This window comes from Chrysemys picta, chromosome 20 (assembly GCF_011386835.1).
Source record: "Chrysemys picta bellii isolate R12L10 chromosome 20, ASM1138683v2, whole genome shotgun sequence".
NCBI classification, from domain to species: domain Eukaryota; kingdom Metazoa; phylum Chordata; order Testudines; family Emydidae; genus Chrysemys; species Chrysemys picta.
Window position 1 is genome coordinate 9,763,577 of NC_088810.1, and position 23,721 is coordinate 9,787,297.

Below are 23,721 nucleotides of genomic sequence, written 5' to 3' on the forward strand. Positions count from 1 at the left end.
ATTGTTATCAGGCCTTTTGTGTGCGTTTTAGAAGGGGTCAAAGTCAGGCTTGTAATGGAAATTCAGCCAGAACCTTAACAATGGGATTGTTCCATAGCTAGGAGCCCCACCAGCAGGGGGCGCTTGCCAGGGGAGGTGCACACATTTATCTCCGTTTGCTCCCAGGCACTGATACCCTTGTTATCTAGGTAGAGCTACAGGTTCAACTCTGTTAATAAGCGGTCAGATACCCAGGATCAATCAGGTTACTAATCAGAGATTATTGGTCGAAGATGAATCAGCACGATACAGGAGTGTAAATACATCACGGATGCGGGGAAGTAGTACTGCAGCCTGAACCATTCCAGCTACCTGCCAGAAAATCCCCCCTTGACCAAGGGGCGCTGAAAAGGCTGAGAGGCACCGAATCACACGTGACAGACGTCAGTCACCTCATTTAACACCCGACCAGAAAGTGCTCGGATCCCCTGGGGCCGAAGTCAGGATCAGAACTTGGAGAGAATCCAGCCTGGTCTGGGAATCACAGAAACCTGCCTGGGTCTCAGGGGAAGAATCTCCCAGTCACGTACTCAGGTTTGTTCTTAAATCATAAGACAAAACTCCACTTCAGCTGTCCCTGTGAGGCTCCACTCTGCTAGCTGCTCTGCCAGCCGCTTAGCAATATAGCTTCAGGCTCCCCCACTAATTAACACAGTCTCAGTGACCTCAACTTTTAATAACTTTAGCTCTTTCATGATTTCAGCTCTTAGCAATAGTAGGGGAGCCCTAGTGCTAGTGCACCATTGGCCCAAAGTGAATTCAGTTCAGCACTCAGTAACTAGACTTCTAATGGAATCAAAGTTAGCTCTGATATTCAATAGCAAAGAGAGGAAGTAGTGCAATTGGTGTTTCAAACCCTCAAAGAGGTCCCATACAATCCAATATAAATTAGAGAATTTTTTCACTTCAAGGTCCCAGAAGCAAAGGCAAGGTTTTCATCCCGAGGCCAAAAGACCAAAAACATCAAGACACTTGACCACAGCCTTGGATAGACCAAGAGACTACTAACACTTGGACCACAGCTCAACTGGGTTTTGGAACCCATGCCCCTTGTCAAGCAAGTGCTACTTAGGTAATGGTGAATGACTCACTCAGTCCTTCTGTCATACAACAGTTCCACTGGCCTTGATTCACAGAATCAGGGTAACAAAACTTTATTCTTCCTGCCCCAATAATAGAGAAACTGGGGATCCCACACCAGCCAAAGTAACCACTTTGAGTTGCTGTGGTTTCATGCCAGGCGAGTGGGTGTGCCTATGCAAACCAGATCAGCCCCTGGAGTTCTTTTCCACACTCGCCATAATTCACCACCAGATGTCAGGGTAGAGCTCATCCGGACTCTGTTTACAGACATAATTAGGGGGCTGGGGCACATGACTTACAAGGAGAGGCTGAGGGAACTGGGGTTATTTAGTGTGCAGAAGAGAAGAGTGAGGGGCGATTTGATAGCAGCCTTCAACTACCTGAAGGGGGGTTCCAAAGAGGATGGAGCTCGGCTGTTCTCAGTGGTGGCAGATGACAGAACAAGGAGCAATGGTCTCAAGTTGCAGTGGGGGAGCTCTAGGCTGGATATTAGGAAAAACTTTTTCATTGGGAGGGTGGTGAAGCACTGGAATGGGTTCCCTAGGGAGGTGGTGGAATCTTCATCCTTAGAGGTTTTTAAGGCCCAGCTTGACAAAGCCCTGGCTGGGATGATTTAGTTGGTGTTGGTCCTGCTTTGAGCAGGGGGTTGGAGTAGATACCTCCTAAGGTCCCTTCCAACCCTGATATTCTATGATACATTCATCCAGAATCCCAGAACGCACTGGTTGTCGGGGACGCTGTACATCTGTGTCCGTGCTGCTGAGTGCGACTGTCCCAGGCACAAGGCAGGGAACGAGCTGGTCCATCCAGCTACGAGCTGAGACGAGCCCCTCGCTGGGGGCAGATGCTCTGAGAGGGGAGGACTCAGCCCAGCGTCACAGTGCACAGCAGGGAACACGTTCAGCCGCTGGGGCGGCCACACCATGCTCACGAAACACATAATTCTCACTGGATTTTCCAAACCACCCGGCATCCAGCAGCTCCCCTTGTTCCCCAGGGGGGACGGAGAAATCCTCATTGTTCCTGTTGTGCGCTGTACACCTCTGGAAATCTGGCTTTGCCCAGCTGGTTCCCACCAGGGAACTCTCCAGAGAATCAGCCCCAACTACGAAACTTTTAACCCCGATGTCCCCAAACCATCACCAGTTGATATGTAAATGAGCTCCAGCCTCATCCTTTTGCCCTCCAGCAGATGCCAGCAGAGAGCTCCCTCTGGTACCGTCCTTCTCTCATGGACTTCAGGGCCCAGGGCTCCCACTCCTCTCTCCTGGCTCTGCCCCAACTGAGTCCCCCTCCCTTGTATCCTCTTTTCCTGGCCCAGGCCCAGCTGGGGTCAAAAGTATCATTAAGTTGCCCTATCACGCCCAGCGGGGAGCGAGCTGCTAGCTCCCAGGCCAGGCTGAGTTTGCCTGTGACACCTCCCACAACCAACCACCCCACTGCACACACAGTGCAAAGAGAGGCTGAGAGGCACCGAATCACACGTGACAGACGTCAGTCACCTCATTTAACACCCGACCGGAAAGTGCTCGGATCCCCTGGGGCCGAGGTCAGGATCAGAACTTGGAGAGAATCCAGGCTGGTCTGGGAATCACAGAAACCTGCCTGGGTCTCAGGGGAAGAATCTCCCAGTCACGTACGCAGGTTTGTTCTTAAACCATGAGACAAAATTAATGTCCCTTCTCCTCTCACGCCCGATTTCTCACTGTCTTGTGAACTGTTCGTCTTGCTCCCTGTAGCGGGGTGGTCGCCCCGCTCCTGCCTGAAGGGGAGAAAGCTGGGCTGATTGGGGAAGGAGCTGTGGTCAGCTCAATCGGGGGGCCCTGCTGGCCCTTACAAGAGGGCTGGGGCCAGAAGCTGAGGAGACTCTCTCTCTTGCTCTGAGAGAGAAGGAGCTGGCTGCCTGGGAGCTGAGGAGGGGACCTGAGGTGGAGCAGTGCTGGGGAAGGGCAGAAGGAGTGGGGGAGCTCCAGCCTAGCTAAGACCCAGGCTGGAGGCCGAGTTAAGGGCCCACAAAAAGGGAACTGGGGCTGCAGAGGGGCAGCCCAGAGATAGGCAGAGGCAGCAGGTCCAACCCCCCTTGCCGGTGATGAGTGGTTAACAGACGGCGTCTGCCCCAGGGAGCAGGGGCTAGATGGAGACTGGCAGTAGCCACTGAGGCAAGGTGGGGATAGGGGGTTGGGGCTCCCCTGGGAGGGAAGAGACGGAGGGGTTACTGCTGGGGGCAGAACCCTGGTATACAAGGGCACCAGGGTCCGGGAGGGATACGGGGGCCAATGGCAGGCGAGGCATCAGCCGGCAGAGGATGCTCCGGAGCTGAAAAAGAGCTAATTCCCTGGACAGCCAGCAGGAGGCGCCGTGCCGGTGAGTCATTGCCCCACCACACTCCCACAGCCCTATAATTACTGCCTAATAATGAACTATTCTCTCCTAAGCCTTTCACCACAGAGCTGGTTTAAATTTTATTAGAGAATATTTAAAAGAAATAAACGATACAGAAAATTTGAAGCGTTAGTTATTGGTCATTGGGGGTAACATGCAGAGTATGGGGGTATGTTGGTGTTTTGGGGCTGGGCAGCACACATAGTATATACACACTGCAATGTCCCCAATGAGGGGTGGGCAACCGGTGGGCGGGATCAGGAGACAGTCGATAAACGGTGAGGGTCTATCACCCATACGGGAGGTAGAGACAGTCATGGGTATAAGTAAGCGGGCTGGGTAATGGGGATGGGGTGACCCTCACGTGGCGGGATTCAGCTAGGTTTGGTGGGTTTAGGGCTCAGGGGATAGGGTCCAGCAGGGGGTGTGTGTGGGTGCACGGGGTCTCCCCGGCTCACTCTTGGTATTGGCGGTGGCCGGTGATGTGCTCGATGTAAATGTCCCGGGACCAACGGATAGTGTCCGAGACCATGAGGCGTCTCATGAGCCGCGCGTAATGACGGCCCACCCCACAGGTCCTCAGCACGCGTTCGTTACACGGGTCCCAGGCACCCAGGGCCCCAACGAGCAGAGCGTCGACGTGCACCTCGTAGCCCTTAGTCCGCAGGGTGTCAGCCAGGGGGGCGTATTTTTCGATCTTGCGGGCTCGGGCTTCGCGGAAGGCCAGGGTCCTGTTCTCGAACGGAATCGTTACGTCGATCAGGATGATCTTTTTCCCCACCTCGTCCGTGACGACGATGTCCGGGCGCAGCGGGCTGTCGGTGCCGGGGACGGCGCGGTTGACGGTGATCTCTCCCAGACGCGGATTGATGGCCTTCACCAGACGGTCCTGGACGGCGTTGTGGCGTAGCTGCCAGGCTCTGGCGTGGGGCTTGCAGCAGCATAGGACGTGGGGCAGGGTTTCGTTGACGTACCCGCACTTCCTGCAGCGTTTGTCCCGGTTCCCGTGGCGGATGGCACCGTTGAGCGGGACGCAATTCGGCCGGGCGCGGTGAATGAACCGCCAGTCGGCGAACCGGGTGAAGCTGCCTGTGGGGAGGAAGTGGTTGCTGGAGTCCCACTTGCTGGTTACTTCAAAGACTTTACCCTGGTCCGGCTTTTTCTTCAGGGTGTCCACGTAGAGCGCGTGGACGGCGGCCTTCAGTGATCTCTCCAGCACGCCTCTGGCTCCGGGGGTGACGATGATGTTGTCCTCCGTTCCGATCCGCGGTATCAGGACTCCCAGCTCCTGCCGTTCCTCGTTCCATTCCCAGCGGCAGCCCAGGCGCTTTCCCAGCCGGCGCGTGGCAATGCGGGCGCGGGTCCAGAGCGAGGCGAAGTCTCCCCTGTCCCGGGCGAAGTCGCCATCCAGGGAGCCGCTCATGAAGGTGGCCACATCTTGGTCGGAGGGAGGTCTGCCGATTCGTTTCTCGGTGGCGGCGTGGAGGGCGGCCATTGCAACGTTCTTCACTTTGGCGTCCGGGCACGTCAGGAGGCGGAAGGCGTGCGTGAGGACCGCAACGTCACGGAGGTCTCCCATGCGGGGGACGCCGGCACCACCGTGTCTGTGCTTGATGTATATGAGTTCGTTGCTGGCTTCCCGGGGCAGGGACATCCAGTTTTTGACCAGCTTCCGGATGGCGTTGTCTGCCTTGTTGAGGGGCACCTTTGCCACGGCAGATCCCCTCAGGACGAAGGCGATGCGGGGGATCAGGAAGGTGTTGAGGGCGTTGATCTTCTGCCACGGCGCCAGTAGGGATGTGTCGATTTTGGCGACGTCCTGCAGGATCCCCCCGATGGTGTCTTCTGGGGTCTGCTGGACGCGGAAGCCTGTCGGTGTGCCGAGGTGTTGGTACGCCTGCCCCTCCGCCAGAGGAATGACGGACTCGCCCTGGATGAGGAACTCCGTCATCAGTACCGAGTCCCTCTTGCTCCCGTCAACGTGGAGGGACGCGCACTTCTTGGCGTTGAAGCGGAGTCCCGTCCAGTCCGCGGCTCTCCCGATGGTGTCGAGCATGCCCTGGAGCCTCTCGGGGTCGTCCGCGATCAGGACCAGGTCATCCGCGTAGGCCAGGACGCTCACCCTCTCGCCGTGCAGGTCGAAGCCGTCGCCGCCGTCGGAGATCGCCCGCAGGAGCGGCTCCATGGCGAGGTTAAAGACGATGGGGCTGAGGGGGCAACCCTGCTTCACGCCGCTGTGGATCGGTATCTCTGCGGTCTCCCCTTCTACCGATCGGATGGTGGTGCTGCAGCCCTCATACAGCTCCCGGATCAGGTGGAGAAAGGTCTCTGGCATCCCAAACTCCTGTAGGGTGTCGAATATGTGATGGTGGGGGATGGACCCGAAGGCGTTGGCCAGGTCGAGCCACGCTATCGAGCACTGCCTCCGCGTTCTCCTGGTCGTCTGGATGACGGTCTGGAGAAGGAAGTTGTGCTCGTAGCACCCCTCCGATGGCATGAAGCCCTTCTGGGCGGGGCTGATGGCTCCCCCGGTCGTCGCCCACTCCGTGATCCTGGCTGCCAGGCAGCTGGCGTACAGTTTGTACATGGTGGAGCAGAGGGAGATGGGTCTCCAGTTGCTGGGGTCATCCCGCTCGCCCTTCTTGGGAATCAAGACGGTCATGGCCTTCTTCCAGGAGGTGGGGGATCGGCCGAAGCGCTTGCACAAGTTAAAGATGTTGGAGAGCAGGAGGCAGCCGGGGTCTCGCTTCTTGAGGAGGCTGTAGGGGATGCTGTCTTTTCCGGGTGCAGTGTTCTTGGTTCTGGAGAGCCTGGCCGTCACCTCTTTAGGGGTGAAGTCGGCCTCCAGGCTATCCGTGTCAGGAATGCGGGGCAGGGGACGGAGGCACTCCGGGCGCTGCGCGTCGTTCCTGGGCACGCCGCCGAACACTCCGAGGAAGTAGTTGTAGAGGCGCTCGGGCGGGATCGTGCAGTACGATGGGGGCCCGTCAAGGATCTCTCTCACGGCCTTGAGGCGGTTTGTACGGTACATCTTCTGGATCCTTGACGCGGCTGCTGGGTCGAAGCGGCGGCCGGTGTTCCTCCTTCCAGCTCCCCTGGTGTTGTTGTCACGGTGTGGGGCGGGCCGTCTCGGGGCAGGCCGGGTGGTCTCCTGGTTCGGTGTCCTCCTGAAGGCAATCTCCGCGGCCAGCTCGCGGGTGAGCCTGTCGACGAGTGAGTCAAATTCCGCGAAGGAAGCTGTCGCTTGGAGCTCCTCGATCCAGGCGGCCTGCCAAGGCGTGGCTGGCCTAGTCTTTGGCCGCTGGTCCTCGGGCTCCTCAGTCGGCGTGGGTCGCGAGTTTGCCGTGTGGTCAAGGGGTTGTCTCACTTGTGGGTCGGGGGACTCCTTGGTTGGGTCCCGGGGCGTAGTCGCTGGTGGGGTAGGATCGTCACTGGTTGTTGGCGGAATCTGGACCGGGTCAAGGGGGGCGGGGGTGACGCCAGGTCTTCCGTGTGCGGCTGCTGTCTGGGGGGTTGTCACGGGAACGTGCGATCTTCTGGCAGCAGGGACCGGCCTGGTGGCCTCTGGGGCCGTGCCGGTCCGCCGGACGATGGGGGTCTGGTGCCGCGGCCCGGTTGTGGCGTTGGCTCCTCTGGCAGCAGTAGTTTGTGGAGCGGGCTGGGGGGTGGACCCCGTTCCCTCGGCAGGCGGGGTTCGCGGTGCAGGTTGAGAGGTCGCATTAGCTCTTCCTGCGGTTGGCGCCCGTAGGGTGGCCTGGGGACCGGCGTCGGGTCCGCGGGGGGCGGGATTCCGGGCGGCCACGCGTGGCGGGGCGCTGACCCTTCTTGGGATGGGGTTGCGCTGGTTGGGCGACGGGAGGGCGCTGAGACGCCTCAGCTCAGAGAGCTTACGGGCTACCTGGGTGGATGTGAAAGGTGTCCAGCTGGCAGGGGCTCGGTTAACGTTGCCTGCTGTGGGAGGTGCCGTCTCGATGGTGGGGCCCTGGTCCAACGGCTCGGAGGTTGGAGTGGGTTGTAAGGTGGCGGTTGGCGGGGGTGCCCCGTTTCCACGCGGCGCGGGAGCAGCGGGCCGGGGCGCAGGGGGGCGAGAGGCCGGAACCGGAGCTGTCGCTGAACGGGCTCTCTTGCAGCTGGCCTGGTGTGCCTTGCATCTCTTCTGAGTTTCGAAGGGCAGGTTGCAGAGGGCGCAGCTGAAGGTGGTGGATTTGCCATGGCACCTCTTCAAGTGCCTGGTGACTCCTCCGAGGAGGCGGAAACGCCGGGGCGGCGAGCAGATGGGGCAGGTGAGCGCATCAGCGGCAAGGGGGTATGTGAGGTAGATGGTGTCCTCGTCACCCCCCTGTGGAGCGGGGGTCTCAGTGGTAGTAGAGGTTTCTCCAGTAAGGGTGTCCCGCTGGGGGTCGGGCGGGGACTGTTGGGGACCAGGGGGTGTGACTGGTGCCCGCCGGGGGACAGGGGAGCCATCTCGTGGTGGCTGGAGCTGCTGGGGAGCAGGGGGCGTGTCTGGGTACCGCAGGAGAACCGGGGAGGCGTCTCGTGGTGACTGGGGCATGTGGCAGAGTTCCCTTGACAGCCGGGGGACGTGGGGTGGGGAGTTCAGCGGTTGCGGCTGTTGTGGGGCGGTGTGGGGGTCTCCCGTTGGCTGGAGCAGCAGGAGCGTGGAGGATGTCCCTGGCGGTTGGGGTGGCAGGGGAGTGGTTGGGGGGTCCCCCGGTGGCTGGAGCAGCTGGTGGACAGCGGGGGAGTCGCTCTGCAGCTGGAGTGCCAGGTGATGGGGGGGCAGGTCTCCCAGGTTCTGCGGCAGTCGGCGGGCAGCGGGTCGGGGTCCTGTCTGCCGGGGCGCATCAGTGGGCTCCTCGGGCACTGTGAGCGGCGGCGGCTGGAGCGCAGGGTGGGAGGCCCCCTGTAGCTCGGGCGGTGGCGGCTGGGGCAGGTGGTGGGGATCCCCTGGCTGCATAGGCGGCAGCTGCGCGGGGCAGGAGACCCCCGGGGGCTCAGACAGCGGCGGCCGGGGCGGGTGGTGGGGATCCCCCGGCTGCATAGGCGGCAGCAGCGCGGAGCAGGAGATCCCCAGGGGCCAAGGCAGCGGTGACTGGGCCACGTGGCGGGGCTCCTCGTGTTGCCCGAGCAGCTGCAGCTGGGGAGCGGAGCAGGAGTCCCCTGGCAGTGGGACCAGCGGCGGCTGCGGGGCTCCGCGGGGCTCCCCGGGCTGCCCAGGCAGCGGCAGCTGGGGAGCGGGGAAGGAGTCCCCTAGCGGCCCGGGGCGCGGCGGCTGCGGCACGCCGCGGGGCTCCCCGGGCTGTGGAGGCAGCGGCAATCGGGGCACGGGGCAGGGAACCCCTGGCGGCGGTTCGGGCAGCGGCGGTCGGGACACGCGGTGGGGCTCCCCGAGCTGCCCAAGCAGAGGTGGCCAGGGCGTGGGGCAGGAGTCCCCCACCGGTGGCTGGGGTAGGAGCAGCTGGAGCACGTGGCCCGGCTCCCCAAGGTGGACACGCGGCAGGGGCTGGGGCTCGGGGCAGAGATCCCCCGGCGGCCGGAGCAGCAGCGGCTGAGGCGCGTGGCGGGGGTCCCCAGGCTGCGCCAGGGGGGGCGGAGAGGGCGTGGGGCACGGGTCCCCCGGTGGCATGGGCGGCCGCTTTGGGGAGGGGGGGCAACCCCCCGGCGGCATGGGCGGTGGGGGAGCCGCGGGAGAGTCCCCTGGAGGGGGTAGGTGCTGGGGCTCAGTGAGAAGGATACCTGGCCCCAGGGGCAGCAGATGGCCAGTGGGGCTCCTCTCCGGCAGCTGGGACACATGGGGACGGACTCCTGGCGGCAGCAGCAGCAACCGGGCAGCAGTGGACGTCTCGGGCAGCAGGGGCGTGGGGAGGCTGTCTCTCCGCGGCTGCGGCTCTTCCCGCGGCAGGAGCGAGGTGGGGCAGACTCCCGGTGGTTGCAGCTGCTGGCGGTCGGCTGCAGGATCTTCCAGCGGTTGGAGCACTGCAGGGCGGCCTCCCGGCGGTCGGAGACTGGGGTGTACGCTCTCGGTGGTGTTCCTGCAGGCTGGTCCTCGGATGGAAGAGCTTTCTGCAGCAGCATCTTGGGGGCGATTCTCCTTGTCTTCGCACTTCCCTCTGGGTCTGCTGGTTTGCCATGGCTCTGAGGCACCGAGAGTCTTCTTTCGGGTAGTGGTCTGAGAAGATCTCCGGGGAGGACCAGGCGTAACAGCCGGGAGCCTGTGTCGAGCAACAGGCTGTGCTGGGACAGTGGTCAGAGCTTTAGGTTGCGTGTTAGGGGTTGCAGGATGCATCCCAGGGCACCATGAGCTCTTCAGGATGGCTGATACAGTGTATCAGTAGAGATTCAGATTAAACTGATATAGATCTAGGTAGTAGCTTATCATGTTCAATTAATAAAGATTAAACTGATAAGAACAGGTACTACGCTTGATCTTAGCTCATACAGCCAGCAGGAGGCGCCGTGCCGGTGAGTCATTGCCCCACCACACTCCCACAGCCCTATAATTACTGCCTAATAATGAACTATTCTCTCCTAAGCCTTTCACCACAGAGCTTTCTACATATGAATTAACCCTGTGATCCCTCTCGGGGCACAGCACTGCTCCCAGTGGAGCTAGTGGGATTTGTGCCACAGACCTCAAAGGAGCAGGATTCCCCCTTTCACAGCGGGGAAAGTGCAGCACAGAGAAAATAAGTGACTTGCTCAAGATTGCACAACAGCTATAGACATCGAGCTCACAATAGCAACCAGGAGTCCTGGCTCCCAGTGCAACTGCTCTAAATTCAGATTTTATTACTTAATGAAGCAGCAGTAACATGCAATGCACAGTCACTGCTGTTCTACTTACAAAATACACTCTGTGCATTACCCTACTTCGCCACTGGATGTCACTGCTGTGCTAAGGAGGGAAACGTTACCCAGACTGGCCACCAGGTGCCACTGTTGCTCCATCAAAAATACCCACTGCCCCATCTCCTGGGGAAGGGCAGCCAATCAGAGCTGCTGCAGGAGACAGGCAGGACTCTCCCCCTCCCCCCAGGAGGCAGAGGAGTGTTTGGGTAGGGGAGGGGGAGAGGGGTGAAGAGCCCCCCCAGAGCCACAGAAGGAGAAGCAGTGGGACTTGGGGGGCAGAGCTGATGTGGGGCTGGGAGTGTGCAATTAATGGCTGGGCTGGGGGATGGGCAGATGTGGGGCTGGGCAGGGGACAGAAAATGAATGAATTATAATGTGGGGGTCTGGGGAGAAGCTAGAAGCTCCTTTCTACCCAGCAACCAGGAGAGCCAGAGTCACCTGCTCTGTGTGTCTGGGAGAGCCGGGCACAGCCATTGTCTCTGACACACACGCCGGGGCAGGGGGAGTTCAGAAACCAGAGCACCAAACCCCTCAGTATCATCCTCTCCAAAATATCTTATGATTTTGGGGCCAAACCTGTGTTTTTTTGGAAAAAATCTCATGATTTCTTGTGTCTGATTTGCAATTTCTGAACGTTGTGGGCTGGTATCCTGCTCCCAGCACCTGGCATCCCCACACTGCAGCTGTCACAGGCTGGTCACAGGATTGGTAGCGACACATGGGATGGGGTCTCCAGCGTAGGCCCAGCACCCCCAAGGCCGGGCCCTGTAAGCTGGTTCCCAGGATGGGTGAGGAGCCACCGGCTTTGGGGCAGTCATGGTTCAGCCCGTCCTACTGACTGACTCCTTCCCACAAGGCAGTGCTCTGCACAAGACCCTGCTCCCAGTGATGGTGCTGGGCTCTCAGAGATTGGAGCGAGTCCAGCGGAGGGCAATGGACATAATTAGGGGGCTGGGGCACATGACTTACGAGGAGAGGCTGAGGGAACTGGGGTTATTTAGTCTGCAGAAGAGAAGAGTGAGGGGCGATTTGATAGCAGCCTTCAACTACCTGAAGGAGGGTTCCAAAGAGGATGGAGCTCGGCTGTTCTCAGTGGTGGCAGATGACAGAACAAGGAGCAATGGTCTCAAGTTGCAGTGGGGGAGGTCTAGGCTGGATATTAGGAAAAACTTTTTCACTAGGAGGGTGGTGAAGCACTGGGATGGGTTATCTAGGGAGGTGGTGAAATCTCCTTCCTTAGAGGTTTTTAAGGCCCGGCTTGACAAAGCCCTGGCTGGGATGATTTAGTTGGGAATTGGTCCTGCTTTGAGCAGGGGGTTGGAGTAGATACCTTCTGAGATCCCTTCCAACCCTGAGATTCTATGATACATTCGTCCAGAGTCCCAGAACGCACTGGTTGTCGGGGACGCTGTACATCTGTTTCCGTGCTGCTGAGTGCGACTGTCCCAGGCACAAGGCAGGGAACGAGCTGGTCCATCCAGCTACCAGCTGAGACGAGCCCCTCGCTGGGGGCAGATGCTCTGAGAGGGGAGGACTCAGCCCAGTGTCACAGTGCACAGCAGGGAACACGTTCAGCCGCTGGGGCGGCCACACCACGCTCACGAAACACATAATTCTCACTGGATTTTCCAAACCTCCCGGCACCCAGCAGCTCCCCTTGTTCCCCAGGGGGGACGGAGAAATCCTCATTGTTCCTGTTGGGCGCTGTACACCTCTGGAAATCTGACCCTGAGAACTGACCCTGCCCCGTTTCACACCATCCTGCAGTGTGTCAGCCTTGGAGCAGCAGCGACACCTGGTGGCCAGTCCAGGTAATGCACAGAATGTGTCCTCCCCCCCTCTACCCATCCCTAGGATGGGAGCAGCAGTGACAGCTCGTGGCTAGTTGGGGGGATGCACAGAGCGTATTTCCCATGGAGCAGCAGTGACTGGTGGGAACACGTCCCTGCTCTTCCTCCAGGCTTCCTGCTGTCCTGACGCCCCCAACCACCTCTCTCCTAAAGCCAGCAGGAACAGAGCTCTCGTCCTACCACCCTCACCTATAACGCGGTGAGATTTTTTGGCTCCAGGTCCAGACCACCCGTACTCAATCCGCCGGGTGAGCATGGGACAGGCCCCGGGGGACAATTGCCACATCATCCCCATTGAGGGGTTCTGGGACATGGGCGCAGAGGTAACACTGGCACGGCCCGAGGTGGTGGACCCAGACCAGCTAGTGCCCGATGCCTACATTTCCCTGAGGGGAGTGTTCGGGTCCCCCGTCAAGGTGCCTGTAGCGAGGCTACACCTGAAATGGGGGGCTAAGGCACCTGCCAACGCTGCGGCTACGTGGCCAGCCAGCCCCTGAGCAAGGCCTGTGTCCAGCTGGAGGGGCTCGACCGCGGCCTGCCCAAGCTGGGCATCGGCAAGCACCGGCGCCTGCGGGACCAGCTGCAGGATGGGGAGCCCCTCACCCAGGAGGAGCGCAGGCGTCTGGGGGCCCCAGCCGGGGGGGAGCTGCCGGAGCAGCAGGCGCCCCAGGGAGAGCCGGGGGCGCGGGGTGCAGAGCTGGGGGCAGATGAGGAGCCATGGGGCAGATGGGAGCTGACGGGGCCCTGGGACCTGGACTTCTGAAGTGATGTGGGGCCTGTCCATGGCCACGTGCTCCTCCCCCACCCCACCATGGCAACGTGCTTTCCCCACCCTGATCCCCCCCCATTCTCTTCCCCCAGCCTGCTCTCCTCCCATTCTCCCACCACGGCCTGGGCTTCCCCCTGTTCTCCCCGGCCTGCACTCCCGCCTCCCTCCCCCAAAGGTCCCTGCCCCATCCTCACCGGCCTGTGCTCCCCAGCTGCTGGGATCCCCCCACCCCCTCACCTATTCTCTCCACCCTGCCGGCCCCCCCTGCTGCCAGATCCCCTGCCTGTTTCCCCCACTGCCAGCATTGCGCTCCCCACCCTGTCGTGTCTGGCTTACAACACTCCTGCTAACACATCCCAGAATGAGGTTTGCTTGTTTTGCAACACTGCTAACTCATCTGTTCCTTCCTAAGTGGAGGACTTTCATAGAATCATAGAATCTCAGGGTTGGAAGGGACCTCAGGAGGTCATCTAGTCCAACCCCCTGCTCAAAGCAGGACCAATTCCCAACTAAATCATCCCAGCCAGGGCTTTGTCAAGCCGGGCCTTAAAAACCTCTAAAGAAGGAGATTCCACCACCTCCCTAGGGAACCCATTCCAGTGCTTCACCACCCTCCTAGTGAAAAAGTTTTTCCTAATATCCAACCTAAACCTCCCCCACTGCAACTTGAGACCATTGCTCCTTGTTCTTTCATCTGCTACCACTGAGAACAGTCTAGATCCATCCTCTTTGGAACCCCCCTTCAGGTAGTTGAAAGCAGCTATCAAATCCCCCCTCATTCTTCTCTTCTGGAGACTAAACAAACCCAGTTCCCTCAGCCTCTCCTCATAAGTCATGTGCTCCAGCCCCCTAATCATTTTTGTTGCCCTCCGCTGGACTCTTTCCAAGTTTTCCCCATCCTTCTTGTAGTGTGGGGCCCAAAACTGGACACAGTATTCCAGATGAGGCCTCACCAATGTCGAATAGAAGGGAACGATCCCATCCATCGATCTGCTGGCAATGCTCCTACTTATACAGCCCAAAATGCCGTTAGCCTTCTTGGCAACAAGAGCACACTGATTCATATCCAGCTTCTTGTCCACTGTAACCCCTAGGTCCTTTTCTGCAGAACTGCTGCCTAGCCATTCGGTCCCTAGTCTGTAACGAGAATGGGATTCTTCCGTCCTAAGTGATCTCCAAAGCTTCATTTTTTTTCTCCAGTTAAAACAACTTTTAGGTTAGAAATTTGAGCCAATTCACACGTCGAAGGGGCAAAGGTCCAAACTTGAGATGAGACATTTCTAAACGATTGAAAGGAAACGGTTTGAGGGATTGGAACTGAAGAAAAAGTTCGGCTCATGGAAACATTGGAGAGTTTCGACTTTTCAGTCCAACTTGAGACTGGGACAATTTTTTCCAAAAATGTTGGGGCCAGGGGAACCTACAGCAATTCTGGACTGATTGGGCTGCCCCAGGTTTTGCTGGGTCACAGATTGCCTGGTTCAAACCCCCGGGGTCGGAGGTGATGAGAAGAGTTTTACAGAAATGATTCCTAGTAAATCCACCTGTAGAATGGAATGGCCAATAGGAACCTTTCGTGGCAATTCCCTCCCCGTTCCCTAGCGGGGATGCAATTTCTGTTTATTCTCTAGAACAGCGTTTCTCAACCTGGGGCTCCCGAGCTAAGTTCCCTCAAAGCTGCCCAGCCGCGCAGCAGGTGATCAGGGGCCGCGCAGGCAGGGAGAGGCGCCTTTCCCCCAGGTGCGGAGCTGCCGCAGCCAGGGAAAGGCACCTCTCCTCTGGCCCCAGAGCTGCCCTGATGGGAGAGGCGCTTCTCCCCCGGCCCTGGGCGGCTGTGGCGAGAGAGGGCTGGGGGAGTCCTCTCTTCCCATTGCAGCGCTGTGGGAGCCTGCACCCCAAACCTCTCATTCCCAGCCCCACCCCAGAGCCTGCACCCCTAGCCAGAGCCCTCACCCCCTGCACTCCAACCCTCTGCCCCAGCCCTGAGCCCCGTCTCACACTCCAAACCCCTCGGCCCCATTCCTGCCACAGATCACCTCCATATTGGGGCACATAATAAAATTCATTCTGCACATGGACATAAAAAATTAGAGGGAACATTGGTCATGTCCCAAACGGGGGTGGCGAGGCTATCGTAGGGGGGTTGTGAGATCTAGGGGTACCATATTTCAAGGACACTGCCGGGGGGGTATAGCTCATTTTATTACAACTCAGCAGCAACAAGCGCGATGAAGGGAGGACAGTTTACAGCCAGGCCAGAGAGAGACGAGGACAGAGCTGAAGCCAATGCTGGCTCCTACCAACCCAGGTCAAGTGACCAGCTAGGCACCGGGGTGGAGTGCGCCAGCGAGGCCCAGACAGATGCGGCTGAGTGAGCTGATCTCCTGCCTGGGCAGCGTAGGGAAGCCACTGGGGGCTTCAGAGCCATTGACTGCAGGGATAACGCCGACACGCTTTACTTAGCCTTCTCTGAGCAGAGCCGGCCTTAGGATTTATGGGGCCTAACGCCGTATGATTCAACTGGTGCCCCTGGGCCCGACTTGCTCTTAGCAACACAAACAGAAGCTCACAGTACTGGAAAACTTGCCAAGTGCACTTCATTCAAAACAGTTTCATTGTGCCGCCTTCACCCCAACCCCTGCACTTCCCTCCCACCTGCGCCCCCAACCCCAGCCCTGCACTGCCAGCGTGCCCCGCCACACTGCCCCCTGCTCAGTGCCCCCACCCCCTTATGCCCAGCAACCCCTGTGACGTTGCACTCAACGTGATTTTATGAGAAGATGCTAATGAGTGTGAATATAACGTAACTGGAATATGCTTCATGCGAATGCTCTCGATTGCTGCTTTTCTGCTCCAGGGCCATCCCCCTCCTCCCATTGGTTTAGTGCCAATTTCCTCCTGTTGACACTGGAATATTGCGGTTGGGCAGGAAAAGCAAACGCCACCTGCTTTTATTTTCCTTTAACTTTCCCTCCTCCCAGCCCGGTTGTGTGTGCGCCTCTCCCTCCTCCCAGCCGGCTGCTCCTGATCCCTGCTGGGGAAGGGAGGAGAGGAAAAGGTGATGGTCCAAAGGCGACCCTGGTGGCTGGGCTCAAACTTCAGAGAGGAGGGCGGTGGAGTGAAAAGGAGACTGGAGAGAGATTGCAGGGAGTTGCCGGCGGGGCAGGGCACGTGGGCAGAAGAGGGGAGGGGCAGGTACACTGGGGGGCTGCTCAGAACAGCTGCTCTCCCCTGGGGCCACCAGCCTGCTCCCCAGGAGGCCCTAGCAAGTTCGCTGCTCGCTCACTGAACCAGACAAAGACACCCCCCACCCCGCTCTTTTCCCTTCCCAGCCAGGCTCCCCACAGCCATCCCCAGCCCGGTTCCTCCTTCACCCGCCGCTCCCTGAAGTCCTGTGCCCAGCTCTACCCCCAAGCTTGGCTCCCCCCCTCTCTTCCCAGCCTCTGGTTATCCCCCCCGCTCTGTTCCCAGCCTTCCTGGCCCCCCAGCCCAGCTCCCCCCAGCCTGGCTTCTCCTCTGCTCCCCACTTCCTGAAGTCCTGTGCCCGGCTCTACCCCCGAAGCTTGGCTCCCCAACTCTCTTCCCAGCCTCCGGGTACCCTCCCCCCCACTCTGTTCTCAGACTTGCCCGGCTCCCCCTGCTCACTCACATGCAAACTTTTGCTCCTAGCCCCGTGATGCCCAGCCCGAGCCAGAGCCCGCAGGCCGGCTGAGGAGTGAGTGGGCAGAGGGGAGGGGCCAGGGCGTCCGGTCGGGTCGGGGAGAAGCCTGCCGGCCCAATGTGGGGGAGCGGCCGGAGAGGAGCCTGAGTCGCAGCCAGCGAGGGGGGTGCCCCACATTTTCAGGTGCCCCACGCAGCCGCGTATGCTGTGTATGCCTAAGGACGGCCCTGCCTCTGAGTATGTCCAGTGATTTGCTGTCACTTTGTGGGGGTGGGAGTGGGGTTGTCACAGCCTGAAATATTTTCAAAGTGGGGCCCACCCAAAAACAGTTGGAGACCCCTGCTCTAGAGTGGGTTTACTGCCCTTTAGGACAGTAACATTTTCCATCTGGTTCCCTAGGCCGGAGTGGCTCAGCTCACCACTGTCCCAGAGTCCCCCCTGCTATCTAGTCTCGGATTCAGAGAAGAGGCCCTGCATTTAAACACCTGACAGACTCTAGCAAAGGCTGGGGAAGTGACTGTCTTTGAGCTCCGCTCTAGCTCAACTCCCAGATCTGGGCTGGAGCAGAAAACCCTGAGGTAGGTTCTCCAGCCGGGGCCGGGCACAGAGTTGGCCAGAAAGCTTTCGATAGAACAGTTTTCCATTGGAAAAGGCCGTTTTGTCAAAAGTAAAATGTTTCAGGGGGGACGTGTCGGTTTTGGTAGGGAAACATCTCAATGAATTATTTTGACATTCTCATTCTGGGCGCTATTCCTGGCCTTCTGGCTGAGTCCCTTTCTGTGACTCAGTTTCCCCCTGTGTATAGTCAGCTTATTGATACTGACCTTTCTGAGGCACTTTGAGATCTACAGATGAAAAACACCAGCTAGAGGGGAAGGATGGCCCAGTGGTTGTTGGGCACTAGTCTGTGACTTGGGAAACTCAGGCAAGTCTCTGCTACACTACAGAATTCCTGTATGAGCTGGGGCAAGTCACTTTAGGCACCTAGCTTCCCTTGAAACCAGTGATGTTGCCTGAGTCTGCAGAGAGCCTGAGCCAATTGCTCTGAAATCAATGGAAGTTACGTGCTTCAATACCTGTGAATTTCTAGGCTTCAGTTTCCCCATCTGTAGAATGGGGATAATAGCACGGGCCTAGCCCGAGATGTGGTGGGAGGATAAAGACATTAATGAAGCCTGAAGTGCTTTGAGCTCTACTAATGAAAAGCACTGTGTAAGAGCCAGAGATCATTTATTGTGCTGGCTTTAATGACGCTGGGCTAAGTCACGCTAGATGGGAGCTGATCCCCACGGCCTTATTTTTACAAGTAATGGTAACTTGCAGCTTGGTCTGGAGTCGTCTGAGCGGCTGATTCTCCTCCGGCTATGGCAGCGTGCAGCTGATCTTTATGATGGTTTTGTAATACTCATGGGAGGCTGGCTTGAACTCGTCCACCAGCGGCTGAAGCTCCCGAATCACTGTCTCCAGTTGGTCTCTCTCTATGCCGCCCAGGATCGCGCTGAGAATCAAGTCGACACCCGCACCCAGTAACACGCCAGCCATGAGGCCTATCACAGAGGCACTGATCCTGGCCAAGATGGTGCTCATTTGGCTCAGGACTCTGCTCACCACCGGCGACGCCAGGTTGTAGAAGATCCTTATGGCCACGATCCCACCAAGGAAGCTCACCCCCTTGGCCACATTGCGCAGAATCTGCATCTTCTTGGCATCAGGCTCCTGGAAATCGTGAAGCTTTCGGTAGAGATCTGGCTCCAGTTCGCTCTTCAACCTTGCATCGATGGCCTGCAGCGTGTCTTGGATGGACTGTATGGCTGCGAGGAGTACGTCGCAGTTCTCCCGGACGGTGCCGTTCCTGTTCATCTTAATGGGGTGCAACTTGAACTGACAGTGTGTGTTTAAGGCTCCAATCAGCTCATTGGTGGCATCAAAATTGAGCTCTATGCAGTTGATCAGGTCCTGGTGTAACCGCACCACCTTTTCCCGCCTCGCTGGGTTGCCAGGGTACAGGATATCGCTCAAGGCCATTCTTGAGAGAGCTGCCAGGAGAGGAAGAGGAAGGAGGCGTTAGCCAGCACTCCCCACTGCACCCCCCTCCCCCCCGCAAATCACAGACTTGGCCAGTGCAGAGTCTCACCTTCCATTAAAACAAAAAAGTCTCCCGGGCTCCGATCCCCAAAGGTCTTTAGGTGCCTAATTCCCGTCAGGCCGTGGGAGTTCTGCGCCTAAACACCTTGGAGGTTCTAGGGCGGAAGGACTCGGCCAGTGGGTCCCGCACCCCCGAAAGCGTCACACCCCCAAACCACGTGGTCTTCTCCCCCCACGTTACCTCCCCACATTCCCCCGATCTCTGTCCCAGCATCCACCCCCTGCACCCCAACACCTTCCAGCACCCCGAATCCATCCACCCCAGGAGCGCGGCAGCATCCCCCATCTACCCGGCCACCTCCTGCCCCAGCCGCGGAGCTGCCCAGTTCCCGGCAGTTGCATGACTTGCTCCCTCCCCCCTGCTGCCCGGGGGACCCAGCTGTGGGGCAGAAGCTGCCGTTTCTGGCTGTCTGCAAATTAGCCCATGAAGTAATTTGCTCAAAACGCCAGGCCTGGAGCTGGTCGCAGCTGGGCAGCTTTGTTCTGGCTTCAAGGGGCACCTGGGGATAGTTTCATTTTTCGCCTCCTCCCCAGAGCTGGGCGCAGTCTCCAGTCAGGGTCTCCCGCTATCCGGAGGGGATCCCACCTCCCGGCTCCCACTCGCTATTCACCCGTTTCCCCAGCCCAGGGTCGCGCTCACCCGCTTGGCCACAGCATCCCCTGGGGGGCTCACGGGCAGCTGGTTCCACAGGACACCTGGGTCCTTCCCAGAGCTGCAGCTCGCCAGGGTCCCCCTTTGGAAAGCAGAACTCCCTCCCCCGCATCGGTTACAGACAGGGCAGCTCCCCCCTCTCACAGCGACCCCCCGCCTGTGGGTGACCGATGTTCTTTGTCCCTAGACATGGCACCTTGCCAGGGGCTGCATGAAACCCCCGTTGTTGGAGGAGCCCAGTTCGCCAAGCGATCTGGGGGCTCTCACTGCACGACCCCTGCTCCGATTCGTGCCTCCTCCGATGGGGCAAGTTACCTGCTCGCTGGGCGGGGGGGAAGCCGAGGGGCCGTTCGCCTGGGCAGAGGTCAGCTCGGGTCCGCGGGCAGCAGCCTGGGCTCTCCGGAGAGGATCCCTTTGCTGTGACGCTCCCCGCACGCCGGAGCGGGGACTCTCGCCTTTATAGGAGGCTGGTCCTTGCTGTCACTTTCCAGTCAGCCGCCGAGATCCCATTGGCAGACCCGGAGCCAGCTGTGGTCAGGAGCGCGGTGCCAGTGGATGTCACATGGGCCTTCAAGTGGCTGCTTCGTCCTGCGGCTTCCAGTTCCCCGCGTGGTTTCCAGGAACTCGAGTCTGGCTGGTTTCCAAGCCCCGGTTTGCGCCTCAGTCACGAGGGGCAGAAAGATCCAGGATCGAATCAATCCATGAGCCCGGCCGGGCCCCCGCTGCGAACGCCTGCTGCTGGCAGTGCCCGGGGGAATTACTACCCCGCCCTTTGGCTTGTGCCAACTTCCCCTTTCTCCCCTAACGGGAGCTTTATAAGGAGAGGCGGAGAGCCGGTGTCGTCCGCTCCTTCGCCCGCCGGGACAGCAACCGCGCCGAGGAGCTACAGGTGAGAGCCCCCGTCCCCTCCCCCTCCCCCTCCCAGTCCGAGCTGGCGGCGGAGAGCCGGGACACCCCCCCCCCCCCAGTCTGAGCTGTTGGAGTGAGCATGCTCAGTACCCCCAAAGTAGCAAACCGGGAGCGAGAGCTGTTTGTGCCGCTACAAGTTTCCGAAATAATCTTCTTCAGCGGGCACAGATCACTTCCACCCGGCGTCATCACTGATCCACACCCACGCATCCAGCTGCTGCCCCAGTCTTGGGGACCCTGGGGACCCTCTCCGGGTGCAGCCCTGCCGAGAGCTGGAACCCCCAGCCAGCCGCCGGCCCCCGGGGTGCAATGCAGCCCTTGAGGGTATGTCTGCACTGCAACTAAACCCCTGTGGCTGGCCTGCCGGGCTGCAGACTAGCAGTGTAGACGTGCAGGCTTGGACTGGAGCCCAGGTGGTGGGACTGTGCCTGGGGGGACGGTCCCAGAGCCCGGGCTCCAGCCTGAACCCAGATGTCTGCATGGCAATTTTTAGCCCCCCAGCCTGAGTCACACCAGATGAGGCTGTTCCACGGGGCTTTTAGTCCAGTGTCGACGGACCTGAGACTCCCCCGTCACTTCGACACTCCCTGTCCCCGGGCTCCACCCCAATGGCGGGCTGCCTCCGGTTCGCAGTGTCGCTCTCTTGGGGCCCGCAGCAGCTACGAAGTGGGTAACGGACTGACGTGCTTTGCACGCCCCATCTAGCACAGCAGTGCCCCTGTACCTCACCACTGCCGCAGGGACAGTTCCTGCCTGACAGCTGTTAGTTAGAGAGGGGGTCATGCCCTGGAGCATGAGAGTGTTTAATCTTATCAAACTTAACAAAAAAGAAATTCTTTTCTAATGTCATTCTGGCTCTCCTCATTAGCCATATAAACGTCAGATCCCTTTCTGGGTCTTTCAGGGCTCTCTGCATCAGCAAGATCATGAGGCAGTGAGTTCCACAGGCAATTCCCAGGATTGTTGTGAAACAGCATTCCCTCTACTCCATTTCATAGGGGCTCCCTGTCGGTTCCATTGCACATCCCCTTGGCCTTGCGCTGGGGATCCTGGAGGGGAAACTCTTTAAGCCCCTCACCTGTGCTCTCTGCTTTGTTTCCCAGCCTCGTGATGCTGTCCCTGTTCTCCGGCACAGAGAGCGAAAGAGAGAGGCTCGTGCGCGCCAGCCAGTCCCTGCTCAACTCCCTGGAAGGATGCATCTCGGGCACCCACGCTCTGCTCCGCATCCTCAACCAGCACCTTGACACCAGCGTGTCCCTGGAACCAGTGGGGGGCAGCGTCGGCGTGGGGGAGAACCTGGAGCGCCTGCTGCGGGCGGCATGGGAGATGCACGTCACAGCAGAGCAGACGGACAGACACGTGCGGAAGAACACCAGCCGGGACCTGTACGCCCGCATGGCCTCCCCTCACACCTCACTGCAGGAGAAGGGGGCCATCGTCCGGGACTTCCACCAGGCCACCATGGGGATCTTCGGCAGCGTGGGTGGCCCCATGGTGGCCGTGCTACTGCAAAACGCCGGCCTCCCGGAGCGGCTGGAGGCGGCTCTGCGAAAGTTGCAGGCCTCCCCAGTCCTGCACCTGCCGATGGACGCCCTGCGCCAGAGCAGCGAAGAGATCGCCAGGGCTGTGTCCGCTTGTGCCACCCTTGGGGGCCCAACTGTGGAAACGGCTGCAGAGCCCCCCGAGAATGGCCCCTTCTCTGGGACCGGCGTGGTGCAGAGTCTGGGCGAATACCTGCCCGATGTCCTCACGGGGCGTCGTGCTAGGAACGCCCTGGCAGCGGCCGCTGGGCACCTGGAGGAGGCGCTTCGGGCACTGGCACCGGCCTGCAAGTCTTTCCAGTTGGCAGCTGCCGCGGCTGAGGTCTACATGGCCCTGATCACGGACCAGCAGCCGGGAACGGGAGAGGGGCCGGGCCAGAATCCTGCCGGCATCGCCCATTGACCTGAGCAGGCAGTGCCGTGACAGCGCCCCCTCACCACAGCTCACGCACGGGCAGGCTTTGCCCCGGGCTCTGTGCTGGTTAACGAGCCCGGCAGAGCCCAGCATGTGGGGCTGGCAGCCGGGAACTGCAGCTAATAAAGGGAACTGAGCAAAACCCCAGGCCTGAGTCTTACTGGTTTGTCCCGGCTGGTGTGCTGGCCCAACGGCCTTAGAACCAGACTCCCCGCCCGGCCCCTGGGGAAAATCAGGAGTGACTTGGGGAGAGGGGGGAGCAATGGGGCCAATTCCCCTCTCTGATGTAAATCAGGAGTAACTCCATTGATGTCAAAGGGCCAATTCCCTTTCACTCTAGTGTAAATCAGGAGTAACCCGGGGGAGGGGGGTGGTCAATAACCTGAACCACAAACGAACTGGTTACGGTTATTTTTCCTGCAATTTTTTTGTGTGGGGGCGTTTGCTGAAAAAACAAAATAATAAAAAAATCCATTTTCAAAACCCCTTTCTGGTAAAAATAAAAACCCAGGTGGTGGTTTGGGTTGAAAGTTTGTGGTTTCGGTTTTTTAAAAACTTCCTTTTTTAAAAAAAAAAAAAGAATTGAAAACCTGATTTTTCTTTGTTACTTCAAAACTGACACTTTGGTCCCAGCTTTGGTTCCAGGGTTTTCCCGGGTTTTGCAAACTGCCTCATTTCATGTGCAAACAGGGAGCCCAGATCCCCCGAGATCAGGGGCTTTGTCTGGGACCCCCCAGACCGGGCAGGACGGGGGGTGGCCAGGGCTGGGTGTGAGTCAGAGCTCATTCCCCAGTGGGGGCTCCCAGCCCCTGGGGGGGCGGGGGTCAGGTCTGGGCGTTGACCCGGCCCGTGGTACTTTGGGTTGGGCTGGGCCAGAACCCACCCGCCCGCAGGGCCCCAGGGTGCAGCAGGGGGCTCCGGAGTCGCACTGCAATGGAACCAGCAGCAGGGAACAGATGCTGGGGTCAGGGAGCCACAGGTCCAGTGCTCTGGGACAGTCGCTGGGGGGCTGTACAGGGGCCAGCCCCCCCTTAGGGTCTCACTCTGTCGCCAGGGGAAGCCACTTGGCTTCACCACCTCCTGGGACCCTACCTCGGTGCTTGCAGCCCCCTCCCTCCAGCGACTCCACCTGAGATGGACTTCTAAGGGAGACGTGTACCCCCAAAGGGGGCACTGCCCCCAGCATCTGCTGGGGCTCCCAGCCGGTGGGGGAAGGGCAGGCGGGTTTGTTAGGTGGCTGCACCCAGCATGGCCAGTCCTCGGTCAGCCCAGAGAGCCGGAAGCTACAGCCTGGGCCATGGGCAGCTCCGGGCCCCAGCCAAGTATGTCCGACCTTGGCTCCCGCTCTTCTAGCTGACTTCTTGCAAGGGGTGTGTGGGGGGGTCACCCTGGGTGTTAGTTGCTAGATAGGCAATGTCCCAGCAGG

At 59.5% G+C, this 23,721-nt stretch overlaps 2 protein-coding genes across 2 annotated transcripts; one reads left to right on the top strand and one right to left on the bottom strand.

Annotated features, from left to right (window-relative positions):
- Window positions 1-17,846: 17,846 nt before the first annotated feature.
- On the bottom strand, window positions 17,847-19,880 carry LOC101935911 (single-pass membrane and coiled-coil domain-containing protein 3-like). The gene is made up of 2 exons (XM_065574566.1): window positions 19,746-19,880; window positions 17,847-18,669 (listed from the first exon to the last, which is right to left on the bottom strand). Exon 2 carries the CDS (start codon window positions 18,656-18,658, stop codon window positions 17,996-17,998), a length of 663 nt encoding a protein of 220 aa, XP_065430638.1. The 5' UTR covers window positions 18,659-18,669; window positions 19,746-19,880; the 3' UTR covers window positions 17,847-17,995.
- Window positions 19,878-22,442, top strand: LOC135976867 (uncharacterized). Its single transcript, XM_065574565.1, has 2 exons — window positions 19,878-20,319; window positions 21,443-22,442. The coding sequence occupies exons 1-2, from the start codon at window positions 20,132-20,134 to the stop codon at window positions 22,281-22,283; spliced, it is 1,029 nt and encodes a 342-aa protein (XP_065430637.1). The 5' UTR covers window positions 19,878-20,131; the 3' UTR covers window positions 22,284-22,442.
- Window positions 22,443-23,721: the final 1,279 nt, after the last annotated feature.